This window comes from Pavona decussata, unplaced genomic scaffold (genome assembly GCF_977016875.1).
Source record: "Pavona decussata unplaced genomic scaffold, jaPavDecu1.1 SCAFFOLD_84, whole genome shotgun sequence".
Lineage (NCBI taxonomy): Eukaryota > Metazoa > Cnidaria > Anthozoa > Scleractinia > Agariciidae > Pavona > Pavona decussata.
In genome coordinates, this window is record NW_028145502.1 from 5393417 (window position 1) to 5408204 (window position 14788).

The window sequence follows — 14788 nt, forward strand, 5'->3', positions numbered from 1 at the left end:
AAAGGGAGCTTCAATTAACGTATGTATGTACGTACCTATGTAACTTAGGGGTCATGTCATAAGCCGTAAATCATGATCACCTGGGTGAGTGTAGTACTTATAGAAGGACTGTTTGAGGTGACATTGACTGACTTTTCAACAACTTGAGCGGAAGTCATCCTCAGAGGTTTGACTCTGAAGATGACTTCCGCTCAAGTTGTCGAAACGTGAGTCGATGTTACCTCACATTCCTTCTATAAAGACTACACTCACCCAGGTGATCATAATTTAGGTTCGTATTGTAGTTATTAAAGGAAGTTCGTGATTTGTGTATTTAGTGATAACAAACAAGTTTCGTGAAAAGCTTTATTCATTGTACGACTTATTTCGTAAACTTAAGAACGACCAGGTCTGAGCAGTGGAAAGTTACCTAGCTTTTTCAGTGCCTGAAAAAGGAGAAGGATTCCAGCAACCAAGCGGGACATCATGCCCAACAGTTATAAGGTGTGGATAGCTGTTCCTACTGTAGGTGGTGTAAATAGTAGTTCCTACTGTAGACAGTGTAGATAGCTGTTCCCACTGTAGACCGTGTCGGTTGTTCCTACTGTAGACAGTGTAGATAGCTGCTCCTACTGTAGTGTAGATAGCTATTCCTACTGTAGACAGAACAGTATAGATAGTTGTTCTTACCGTAGACAGTGTAGATCACTGTTCAGTCCGACGGAAAGCTATCGAAAGGTGAGTTATCGGGGCTGGGGCCCGTTTATCGAAAGACCCGATAACTTCCGGGCCCGATAAGTATATTTTCAAATGTTTTTTCGCCGATTACACAATGATTACAGACATGGTACTTCGCTAAAGTTTTCATAGAATTATAAGATTATAAAATTTAGTATTCAAAGCTAACAAAAATTGACTTCTGTTGAGAAACATTTGTCACCAAATTACTTAACGGGCCCGGTAAGTTAGACCACGTCTACACGTATCCGGATATTTTTGAATCCCCAACTTTTTCTTTCCGGATACGGCTATCTTCCACACGCATCCGGCGAATTCGCAAGCAAATCCGGAAATTTTTGACCGCGCTTTCAACTGCTGCATAAGATCGCTTGAGCTTTTCAAGCTTTGCTTTCCTGTCACTTCTCTCTGGGTCAGGGTCGTAAACTCTATCCCTATAGTGAGGGATCGAGGTAAAGGCTTTTACTCTGAAAGAACAACAACAACAAACAAAAAAACTTTGGAAACATAATATATTGCAACGTAAGGCGCCCGCTTGCGAAACTGAGTAAAATTACTGTACTACGGTGGCCCATATAGGACATCGATATAAATTTTTTCAAGTCAAATTTTAGATTTTTAATGTCTTTGCGAATTGTGTGTATTTTTTATTTTTTTTAAGATCCTTTTTTAAAACCATATTTTATATGAGAAAGTCATCTCAATAAAGATTATTATTATTATTATTATTATTATTATAATAATTATTATTATAATTAATATTATTATTATTATTATTATTATTATTATTATTAAATCTACAACTCCGATTTTTAGAACAAAAATTCGAGTTGTAAAACTCGTGCAATTTACAACCCGGATTTTCACTACAAAAATCCGAGTGGTATAATTTCAAATTTTACAACTTCGAGTTGTAAATACTACGAGGTTTTTTACAACTCGGAATTTTCACTACAAAAATCTAAGTTGTAAATTCCACGAGATTTACAACTCGACTGAGTTGTAAATCGCACGAGGTTTACAACTCGGATTTTTACTAGGGCTTCCCAAAGGGAGACCAAGTTGAAAATTGCCCTTCTTTTTTTTTTTCTTTTTTTTTTTTTTTCGTTTTCCTCATTCAGTCACAAATCGCCGTCTAGGCCTCAAAACGCATGCGCAGGTAATCTTGTCGCTGCATGGGTTTGCATGGGTCGGCCATTTTTTAGTCGACGATTTTCGCGTTTTCCGAAGGAAAACACAACTTTTCGAAATGGTACATCGAAAGAAGAACTGCTTAGGAATACTAACTAGGGAATACCCCGCCACTCCAAAAGTGACCCTGGAACGAGTGGATACGTGGCTACGCAGATACAAAATAGGGGCTACGTGGCTACGCGGCTACCCACAAAGAACTAGGCATAGTCGTACAGTCATGTACTTCTACGTGGCTACGTGGCTACGCAGCTACGTGGTATCTGCGTAGCCACCCCACCCCCCCCCCCCCCCCCATAGCAACACGATATCACCCACGAATTCACTCATATCATGAATTGTCAAAATCGATTGAATTCACTAAAATCATGAATTTAACGTTGTAAATACCGCTGGTCAAGTTGATCAAATACTCATTCTATTGTGTGCTTCCCGGATCTCGAATGTAAATGCATTTGCGTGGTCTATAATTTCCAGCTTGCAGTCGTCTGTAAATTCCTTTCTTCGTTGTAATCTTACTGGAATGAGTACCCAAAACAAAGGTAAGAAACTATACCTCAGATACCTGAACATTTTCGAAAATTTCGCTGTGGTGGGGTCAGATTTTACAACAAAATTCTGTAATGATGCGCTCTCATTGCGGTAATCTTTCCTTGATCTCGAGAATGTATGCTAGCTATAAATTTACTTTCCATTTGTCGACCATTTGTCAGAACTGGCTGGCCAGACCTGTCACTTCGCCGTGAAATTCTTCAATTTGAATGCTTGATTATACGCGCGAAATGGTACTTAAAAAGCTTAAATTTATCTGATTATGCAATTTGGAAGAATTTGTAGATCCCGAGCTTAAAAATGGCGGCCGCCTTTTCGAACTGACCGCCCTGCTCGGCCAATTCTTACCAATAGAGTGCTAGTTGTAAGCTTTATTTAATCAGTTACCAGAGATATGTTCATCTACTGTACTTTTCATCCCCTAATCCAAGCCTTGCAAATGATTTCTTACTTCGTGTTCGATAGACCAGAGTTTTTGACTGCATTCTTGGAAAACAGGTCAAGTTTGTCAAGTTTTTCTTTAGGATTTAGAATTGCTGTCTAGAGATAAATGGTTGAATAAAATTGTGATATTGGTAGTTTGTCTTGTAGGTTTGTTTGTATTGCCCTGGTGAATTTTTTAACTGTGTTCAAATAAATAAATTAAGGATGATAATGGTTATGATGATGATGATGATAAAACGGAGCTCATGGGCAGAGAAGCATTTCATACAATTTTAAACTTTAAATGATCCCTGGATTTTTAGTACATATATATGTATTCATTATATTATGGAACAAAGGCAATCAAATGTACACTTTTTTGTATGTAAAGTTCATCCTAATATATTAGGGGTATCGAATGGTCCCATTTAATTTAAAAGTGCTCGCAAAATTTGGCCTTTGCTCGAATTGCTCGCAAAAATTACACGGGTGATCGTTTGCTCGTGCTCGCAAAATTTTTGCAACTGCTCGCTTGCTCACATTCTCGTTAACATCTGCTCGATTGCTCGAAATTTCGTTAATCCTCCTTCGTAGTTATTGTTCATACATATATAAACAATAAATCAGTTATGATAGGATTAAAACAAAAAGGTTTAAACATCCTTACCTCTGGCTTCAGTCTTTCTTTAACAGTTCAGCCTGTAACTATTGTTCTGTTTTGGAGGTGTCAGCCAGATTATTAGCTATTATTTGGCGCAAAACATTTATCCTATTAATAAAAGAGAGATTTCGGCTAGCGGAAAAATTTATGAAGTACTCGAAGTGCTCGCTGCTCACCATCTGTATTTTTTTAAAGTGCTCGCTGCTCGCAAGAAAAATTTGGCAACTGCTCGTGCTCGCAAAAATAAACACACTGCTCGCATAGACCATTCGATACCCCTTATATTATTAGCTTAAACTTGATTTGAAAAGGGTTAATGTCACATGCACAGAAACAAGTGTTATTGTGACTGTTCATAGTGATGATTACATTTGAAATAGTTGGGTCCTGTACATGGTTCATGGTTCTCTAAGAGCAATTTTATGTTTAAATATACAGTAACAAACCTTTTTTAATTTTTTTTTTTTTTTTGTAGTTTTCATCAAAACAGAGCCAATTCCCTGTGAAAGTTTCTTTTTCGACCGTGGAGTTCAGCCTACTGGTCACTGTAAACTCCCAACCAATGACGAAAGGAAAGGAATGCTCATTAAATATTCATTGAATACCCTTACGAAGATAGTGCCTATTTTATATCTATTTTATATGTATTTTTTAAGCTATTTTTTTCCTATTTTTTTTGTATTTTTTCTCTATTTTCAAGACTATTTTAAAGTTATTTTTTTACCTATTTTAAACCTATTATTTTGAAACAAAAAATAGTAAAAAAATAGACCAACCAGCAAGTCATAAATACCTAAAAGATAGCTTTAAAATAGCTTTAAAATAGCTATAAAATAGAGAAAAATGTGTATGCAATTTGAAATGTTCATTATAAAATAGGCTTAAAATAGACATAAAACAGGGATAAAATAGAGGAAAAAACTTGGAAAATAGGATTTAAATAGGTTTAAAATAGACATAAAACAGAGATAAAATAGGGAAAAAACTTGGAAAATAGGATATAAATAGGTTTAAAATAGACATAAAACAGGGATAAAATACCAAAAAATAGGGCATAAATATCTTTAAAATAGGTTTAAAATAGGGCAATAAAATAGCTATAAAATAGGTTGAAAGTAGGTGACAGTTCAAACTGTATCTAAATCCTCAGCCTAGATTTTCTAAAGGTGTGCTTTACGCGTAGTATTGGTCAATATTACATATCATAAATTTAATGATCAATAAATTATAGTCCTCATCTACCTACATATGTATATCTGGATGGTTAACAACATGCATTGCACACTATATGAATTTGTCATTCAAACCGTATACCACAGCCAGCTTGAGCTACAAACCTTAAAAGTAACAGCACGACAATTTCACAATGAACTTCTCTGGAAAGAAACATTCAGAACATGGCTTTGTCTAGAATTGTGTTAAGGTTTAAGGGGAAATGCTAAATAAGAAAGATGATTGGATTGATAAAAAAGATTGCACCTTTGCCATTTTCAACTGTGATATCAAGCAATGACCAATACTGCATTAGGCAAGTTAAAAATATTTTATTTGGTAATTGTTTCTGAGTTGTAGCAGCATAACTCACGATTCATAACAAAATCGAATCAGTAATAATCATAGCTTGGTAACGTGCATTTGATCTCCAGTGAAATTATATTTTTTATTGTACTGACTGTCCAGAAAATCGAACCGCGGGACTTTTCTTAGCCAGCGGGATACAAAGCTCTTGCATGAAATCAAGGCAATTGGTCAGCTGGTCCAAGACGGCGACTAAACCCAAATCACACAGCGTTTACATGTAGAAAGATTCAAAAGCGACATGAAAAGTATGCATTCTCCTAACGTCAAATGCAATAACAGATAAGAGTCTGGCAGTCATAAATGACTTAGCTTATATTTATCAGGATTTTGTCTGACTTGACTCTGAAGCTGCAGTCTCGAGTATTGGCCTTCACAATCTGTAGTAAAACAGAAAATTGTGCACTTTATAAGTCAGTTTGTCTTATTGATCTATGCTGTTAGTATGATTTTTGACACATATTGCAGTGAGCTTTTCCCCCATAACAATGATAAGTAAATTAAAAATATGAGGGTATACAGAATTTAACTCATGGTGCTAAAAAAGTATAGTGTATTATTGAGCATGGAAAAAAATAATACTTATACATGTACTCCATGAAGTTAATCATGCAACTTGAATCAAAATCAAGATTAGACGAACAAGTCTTCAGCTTATACCAAGACATGATATTAATCTGGCTACAAAGTACTCCTTAAAAACGTTTGTGAAGGCTATAAATATTATGGAAAATGCAGTTCAGATTTGGCTTTGCAGTGTACGGAATGTCATAGAATCTAAAGCATGTCAGATGTGGCATGATCAGAGGTTGGAGGAATGTATAGTTTGTAATTGTAATGCAAATCTCAACTGTTATTGAAGCCAGTTATGGTTTATTCTTTTCAGTGGACCAGTATATTAAAAATAAATAAGGAATGTCTGCCTCAACAATCTAGAATTTGGATCGAGCCATAAAATTAATTTCAAGAAGCACATCTACTCATTCCAAGCAGACTATATTTATTTATAAAATCACACGTTTTCATGCAGTTTCTCATCAAAATTATTAACTAAATCAAAGCATACCTCTTTCTTAAAGTAGTCATCCACATTATGCTGCTTGAAGACATCATTTTTAGCTTAACAGAAGTAAAAAAACAGGGGAAAGATGCCTGTAAACTTGAATCCCGCTTAAAATCTGAAATGAAACGGTTTTTCTGCGAGCCTGCAGTGGCATAGCTGCTGACCAAAATAGCTTTGTTCATGCCCAGTCTTTCCAGTCTGACTGAAATCCAAGATAGCTGCCATTGTTGCTGTACAGTGACTCCACCGTTCTTTTGCCCGTTGTAAAAAGCTAGCTAGCATTGTACTTGAACGATTTATGATTCAAAACTTGCTGATCTTTTTGGCATTAAATGACCTCGAGATTAATTGAAGGTAATAGTGGTTTTCACAAATGCATTTCAGTGTCTTAATTAGTTGCCCATTTATGTATGCACGGTTCAGAAAACTTACAAGAAAGAAGCTGTGAATTATTAATTCCAGTGTATAGTGGAAGTTCTGCTTTGTGTGAGTACAAAACAGCTGCCTCAAAATTACATTTTTACATACATTGTAAGCCAAGTTTGAATTGCTGAATAAAATAGGAAAAAAATATGATAGGTTAACCATGCATAGGAAAAAAAACAGTATTAAAATAGACTATTTTATACATATTTTGCAATGGAATAGAAACTACCTCCAAAAATAGGAATAAAATAGTATTTTAAATCTATTTTGCCATTTGTTCAAGGTTGTCATGGATAAAATAGGATTATGATAGTCTATTTTTTTCATATTTTCCAAAGGAACTGGCCATAGTCAACCCTATGTGCAGAAAAATAGAAATAAAACAGTCTAATTTATTACTATTTTACTGAGCAACAGTGATGTTTCAAATTAAAATAGGATTAAAATAGCCTGTTGAACAAGCTATTTTTCAGCTTGTTATGAAAAAATAGAAATAAAATACACCACCTGGTTCAATCTTGCTGTAAAATAGGTTTAAAATAGAAGTAAAACTCAAATAAAATAGATGGTCTATTTTCCTTATCAGGTAAAATAGAAATAAAATATAACTAAGTGTGAATAAAATAGTATAAAAATAGGTGTGATAGGATTAAAATAGCCATAAAATAGAAATAAAATAGGACTGTTTTTGCAAGGGTAGCATTATATTTTTTTTGCAATATTTTGTAAATTAATTTTTTGATCATTGATAGCTAAAATTAATTGATCTGTACAGTTGAATAAAATGTGTGCTTCCTTTTTTTTTCGTTGGCAAAGTGTGGATTGGATTAAACTTTGAGCTTCAGCTAGGTTAACTTCAAAATGTTTAATATACAATCAGAACCTCTAAAAATAAGACAGCAGTCTGCAAAGTGGCCATTCTCTTGCAATGGCTTGGTTTATTTTATTAAATATATTTGAGAGGTTTTAAAAGCACATTTATCATTGATTTCATTTTTGTGGATACATAAGATTAAGAGGTGAAACTCATGCCCACATATTTTATAGGTAAAAGAAGTGGTGGAAGAATTGTTTGTTCAGTGTAGTAAAGGAGTTATGCGTGATGCAGTATTTGGCAAATAAAAGTTCATGAAATGCACAAAGAGCTCAATATTAACTATTCTTAAGTAGGTGTGATCCATAATAATATATTACAATTATTGATAGCTTAGCATGATCTATGATCTTCTTAATTGTTAGACACGTGAACCAAACGTTACTTTCTAGTAATATGCTGGTGTTACCAGGCTGTCAACAGAGTCATTGATTAACCATTTTACATTATTTTTTTAATTATATAACTCTGCATTTACCTAAAAACTCAAAATGTTCAACCATTTTTATGTCAGTGTGGAAAGTCAGAGATATAAACAAATTCCAGAGGGAGGTCGTGGTGAAGTTTAAATTATAATATTACAGTGAACTTTTATTGGATTTAACCATTTCTTTATTGTGACAAAGCTTGATCACAGTGCTAAATAGAGTGTTGTCATGTCATCATAATAAATGTGGGCTAATAACCATAAATTGAAAGGCCTGTTGTTGAAAATTTATCACAATTATTACCTCATTTTGTTTTTGTAAGTGTTACCCTTGCTGTTTTAAAACAGGACAGATCTTGGTACTTATAATGTGCTATGTGATTTTAAAGAAATTCCTCTCTGAATACACTTAAGTTGAATTATTTGCTTTGACTTACTTTTCTCTTGTCAATATAAAATGTGTTTTTTGAAAAGCCATAAAATACACACATGAATTGTCATTTAGGAAAAATATGTTCATGATTTGTGATTGGACCCCCCACCCTCCCCTTCACCACCTTGTTTGTTTATAGAAAAAACATAGCCTGAGTTAAGCATTTGTTATATCATTTTTGCAATGTTCCATTGTTGAAAGTAAAGCTTAGTCATCTAATCTCAGTGTTATACTTTGCCTTGCATACAACAGGTATCTTCAATTTTTTTGCATCTTTTGCGGCTTTGACTGTTGTAAACTAATGGGGTAACAATACCCTTTACGGTCAGTTTGTAGAGCAGCAGACTGCTGGACATTAGGTCACGGACTCTTTCCTGACCATACCCACACTCAGGTATTAAAAATAACTGAGGAGAAGGTGCTGCCTTTGCATTGAGATCAGCAAATGGTCAGACCTTCACATGGTTTGGATGATCCTCATAGAAAAGGGCAATCCTGTCTCCAATTTGGGGATGTAAGAGAACCACTGAGAATGTAATGAACCCTTGCTGTTAACAGTCCTAATGCCAGCATGTTCAAAGTGTCAGCACAGTATCTCAGAAATTAGCTTCTGACATTAGACCACAACTCTGTATAACAACCAGAAGTCAATGGATTTTCCAATAGCTGGGAAACAGGTAAAATAAAAATTTTCCACAGATCAAATAAGGCTGGATTTTATGTTTATATTTTTTCCACTTATTTCCATGATCAGGTATTAATTTTACTTTATGATACTAATTACCAGTAGTTATGGTGCATGATATAATTTTTTATATTGGAACAATTATTTAAGAAATGCTTAAAAGCGGTTCTTTCTTTAATTCATATCATCTTCTTGCTTGTAGGCAAAATTGGGCATTCAAGGCATAGTTAGTTTGTTAATTATTTGATGCATCATGAGTAACAAATATACCCTATCATCATATCTTTATGAAATTGCCAATCAGTGGTGAGAGATATGATGTTTTTTTACCCCTTTTCAGATTCAAGCCAACAAGGGAACACTCTGCCCAGAAAAAGAGGATGGAAGGTATATTACCGGCTTGTCATTATGAGCCCTGCAGCCTAACTTAGCTACAGTATTTTGTGGTTGGTTGTTATTTGTTTATATGTAAGTTTTAGAAAGATGTGTGCACAGTAGTTACCACTGATTCAAGTGTCGATCTTCTTTTTGTTACATTTAATTTTTTCTTAATAAATAGTTAAAAAAATATTTCAAAATAATTTGACATAGATTGCAAGGATCATAACTTAACTTTTCACTGTGAATTAGACAATTAGACAATCATGTTTTAGATAATTAACAATCATGTTAAATATGTAGATGTAATGGAACCTGTGAGATTAAATTTTAAGCTCACTAGTACAGGCATTAGCCATAAAAAGCAATACTGGAATTATGTTATATTTTAATCTCCTTAGCTTCTATACATCGTCATTTTGATTGGGTAAATGTATCATAATTTTCTGTTTACATGCAAAAACTACCACAATCCAAATGCGTTAAGATATTAATGTTTAGTTAGTATCTTGGAGAGAATGTCCTGTAAACAGTTACCCCAGTAGTTTTAAAAGTAGACCTTCAGATTGAAGCTGAAAAAGATAAACTCTTTGATTTTTAGTGAGTGGGAAAGGTTGTGTTTGTGTTGCTTTGAGGAACAACTCTGTCACCCTGGTGCTGGGATTGAGTTTGTCAAACCCTGTGTTTCTCATTATGTTCATCCGATTCTGTTATTAATTCCTGATGCATGCCTTAATTCATACTATATTCTAGTTTCATTTGTGACATTCTTCATTATAGCTGGAGCCAGTTTTTCCATTATTTTCTATTACATTTACTGCTGCCAATGAATACTCTGATGGATATATGTGAGAGGTTGTAATGGTTGTTATGGGGCTTAATAAGTAGTAGTTATAGTCTGCAAGCAAGGGGGAGGGGACAAGAAGCTTCTCTCCTCCCCCCTAATCAGTCATGGTTATGAAATATTTCACTAACCTCACTTCTGAGATTTATTAATACAACTAGGTTAATGTTTCTGGGGAAACAAAGGTGCCCTTGTATCTGTTCATGCTAATAAAAATTTATTGGTACATTTTAATTGCAAAATTAATGTTTGCAATGAGAGGTAAGCATTACTTTTAACCCCTGAAACCACTTATAAATTAATGGCCATAACTGTTGTTTAATTTTGAAGGATTTGCTATTTTAGGTGTGCAACAATTGCAAGCAATTTAGTCCACCTGCAGCTAAAATATGCAAGCATGATTCCTGTGGGGTTGTTTTCCCATCTAAATCATTCAACTGGAATGATATTGAAAATATGGGAAAGACAAACCCAACCAACCAGAGAGAACTTCTAGAAAAAAGGGTAATTTCTTTTTGTATTGTATTTTCTGTGATAATGATTATTTATTTAATTTTATTGAATTTTTTTGGTGGGTGGGGCTAAGTGTAGCAGCTCTTGGTATGGTGTTTTGAATACATTTGTTCATTGTCAAACAGAAGTTACTGTTTGTACACTTTTCTGAAAAGTCTTTTCAGTATTGCACATTGTGTTCTTTCAGTAACATCTGTTTTAACCAGTAACTGGTTAGAAAGTGTTGACATGCCTGCAGTTAGTAAATTGCAAATGCTCTTGAGAATTAACTGAACATCAAGTGATCAAATGCGATGTAAAGTAGTATTGTTGTTGTTATTATTATCAGCATCATCTTCATCATCGTCATCGTCATCATCATCTTCATTATTATTATTATTATTGTGTATTCTGTGCATTCTGCAACCTGTTTTTCATAGTCACTTAGGCACTTCCTGAGGGTGACTCCTTGATAGAGGTTTGACGTAAGTGAGTTGTGTACCTTATCCCCAACTGATTGCAGTTTTTTAATGAAAACCTGCCTGTATGTGTGGATGTGTGTACCGTAATGAATCTGCCTGTCTATTTTAATCTCACTTGGAAAAGGAACGGACTTAGCCCCCCTTTTTTTTTAGGAAATTTCCATATATATGCTCACACATGGATCGTTTGAATATCCCCAGTCCAATAATGTAAAGTGAAAAGGGCTTTAGTAAGGCCGCTTAGGGCTGATATGGACCTTTATAATTAAAAAATGTTACTCCTTCAATACTTTTCTTGGTCATGTGCAATCTCAAAATATAAATGAATGTATTTATTCTTTTATAGGCAAACATCCTCTATAAAAAACATAATTGGGATGTTGTTGTTTTTTATTATCACCCACATGGGAAAGGCGACACCATATCCTACTATGGCACTCCGGGCGCTGCTGCTAGATTTCTTGGGTTGTGTGAGGACCAAGAAAGCATGCATCCAGCAGGGAAGGGTGCCCTAGATCTCTTTGAGCGTTTTATCGATCGTAAGTAAATAATGCATTTCGCACAGACACTTTTCTATTGGTGTGCATATGGCCCTTACAATTACCTTTAGTGTGAAAGACAAATCTTGAAGCGTGATACGTGTAGGTGCATGATACTTCTATGAAACACATGAAACTGCAAGCCTAATAAAGAATTTGTCAAGACTGAAATTTGGTGTAATCTACTTGCAAGTTTTATTAAACACATAGCGAGTCAATTCCCAATCACTACTTTTCACAGGACATATGAATTACGTTTGTTGAATAAGATTTACCCTGTTAGTGGTGTTGTTATTGTTCTCTTTTTTTGTTCTGATAGTATCCTTGTTTGTATCATAAAGGGGCCGTAGAGAAAACCTGTTTTCGGAAAAGAGTACATTATGGCATTTTTGCAAAGCGTTTACTGTAATGACAGGGTTCAACAGTGTCTCTTGTAACTGGCCTAATGATATTGAGGTCAGGTTTTTAAAAGCCCTATTTTTTCTCTTTAACAGAGGAACTTGCAGAAGCAAGTACTGCTGCTGTGGCTGCTTCGTCGACGCCGGCCTCCATATCCACAAGCACTCCCCCTGCACAAGCTTCTGTGTCAGTAATCTCACATTCTATAACCAGTGACTCCACTACTTGCACACCCTCATCCATTCCCTTGTCATCACCACCTATTGTTGTTTCCTCTACGCTGCCTACTGTTTCTTCGTCCATTCCACCTGTGGTTTGTTCTTCTACGCTACCTACTGTTTCTTCGTCCATTTCCCCTATTGTTGTTTCGTCTACGCTATCTACTGTTTCTTCGTCCATTCCACCTGTTGTTTGTTCTTCTACGCTACCTACAGTTTCTTCGTCCATTCTACCTACTGTTGCTTCATCCACGCCACCTCTTGTTGCTTCGTCTATGCCGCCTCAAACAGCCTCTGCCAGCCCAAAAGCCTGCCCTAGTCATTCGCTTTCAACTGGATATTCCGATGTCTACAAGCGTGGTAATTTCGAAAACAAATTGCTGCCTCAGTCATCTTCTTCAGTCGCTTCTACTGGTGAAATAGCTCATTCGTCAGCTGTGCCAAAAGCAAGCGATAAACTTGTTGCTTACGTCGATAATAACACCGTCAAGGCACTTGGAGTCCCTTGGGAATCAAGGAATGTTATCCATGGGAAACTTATCCCCCCTGGCAATATCTGTGTACAGATATCACAGACGCTTGGACCCAAAATCCCAGCGCCAGTCGTTCTCGGCATTGAAGAGGAGAACGATTACCTTAAGACCAACATGTTCTTTGCATTGCCAATAGGCCGTTTGTTTAACTACGTTTATGAGAAGAATACAAATAGTGTAAAACTCTCCCCTTATTCTTTAAATATTTAAACGTTATGCCTAATTCCTCATATTTCTTGTATCTGACCTTATCTTCACTGTACCTTTTTGGTCGACTTAACCACGGACCCGCCCTATAACGGGGACACCCAACGTGCACATTTAAGGAGAATTAAGATTTTGTATTGTGTTTCCACAATGTTGTATGGTGGTCATTATAGGCATATTGGCGAAAGCTAACACAGTTTGATCTATTCAGAAGTCTTGGCTGAATATTTCAGCCGCAGAAAGTTCATTTAAATGGAATCTTATTTCCTGAACTTACGTGCTTTTAGCGCTGGTTTTGCAAACATTTCAGTCCATATATTTCTCTATTCAAAAACGCAAGGAATTAGTTTACAGTGTTAAGAAAGTTTAAGCTGACATTTTGCCGAATAAAAATTTAGATTCAACTTAATTATAAAACTGAATATCTGAGGCTATTAAGCTAGCCCTCTAAACGGGTTTCCACTGCAGAAATGAACCGTTGGGTGTCCCTGACATAAAATCAAAGGATTCGTTGCCTGCCTCCAAGCCACCACTCAGTTTATTCTAGACACAGCTGTCAACTACGTATAGGTGCAACAGAGTATCGGTAGAATTACTCTGGAAGTCGTATTCACAAATTCAACCCGTGAAAAAAGAACTTGACGTTTACTACAAAAAATCCAGTTTTTATAACAAATTGGGACTACATTTTTTCGAAATCTTTTAACTTGGGTTCTCTCTTGTTTTGTTCCCCTTAAAACTTGGCATATTTACGCCACACCGTTAGAATGTGTCTTTGTCATTTCGTACGTCATCCCTACCGCGCCGTTGAAGTGGTGGCTATGTGACAAATGTGCAATGAGCTATCCTTTTCTCGTGCCGGTAAGCGTTTCTAGGTGAAAAGAAATGTATTAAAAATATATAAACGTGAGCTTTGAAAAGTTTTTTTTATGGCCACAGTGCGGTTTATTTACCATAATTCAGTTGGGAGTTTAAAATAAAGCACGAACACGTATGTAGAAACTGTGTCAACCGTTAATAAAGCTATCTATTATATAAAAGCCAATGAAATACCATGTGAGCTTTCGCGCGAAAACTTGATATCTTTACACGTGAAAACAACACTATTTCTATGGTTATATAATAAATCGCGCCTTTTGCAATGATTTGGTATTTCATTGGTGTTTATATAATAAACAGAACATTACATGGCCGCTTGGAGATACGAAATTTCTCTTATCGTGTTGAAAAATATTTCACTCGTTCGCTGCGCTCATTCGTGAAATATTTTTCAACACTCGAAGAAAAATTTCGCATCTCCGCGAGGTCATGTAATATCCTCTATGTATTTTTCTAAATATGATACATGCAAGAATGAATTTTTCCAGAATTATGTAAAAAAAAAAGACAAGAGTCACAAGTTTCAACTACTTATGAGTGTTTGCTAAAAGGAAAGATATATGTAATCGCTATCACAAGGCCTTATCACTGTTTTCGACGCCATTTTGACGAGTGGGCAAACAGGCTTGAAATAACAGTGTTTGTATGGAAATCCGATGTCAAATGACTTCCATAAAACATCACTTCTGAAAAATTCATGAATTGGAAACTTTTAGCACTAGGAAAAGGATTTTAGGAATAAAAATAGGAAGGATGTAGCTAAATCCCTCCATTTTTTTTAAAATCC

General features: G+C 35.4%; 1 protein-coding gene across 1 annotated transcript; it reads left to right on the forward strand.

Moving 5' to 3' along the window:
• The first annotated feature begins 2253 nt into the window (after window positions 1-2253).
• LOC146475612 (uncharacterized) lies at window positions 2254-14070 on the forward strand. The gene is made up of 5 exons (XM_085115985.1): window positions 2254-2450; window positions 9371-9417; window positions 10598-10756; window positions 11573-11765; window positions 12260-14070. Exons 1-5 carry the CDS (start codon window positions 2432-2434, stop codon window positions 13123-13125), a joined length of 1284 nt encoding a protein of 427 aa, XP_084972111.1. The 5' UTR covers window positions 2254-2431; the 3' UTR covers window positions 13126-14070.
• Window positions 14071-14788: the final 718 nt, after the last annotated feature.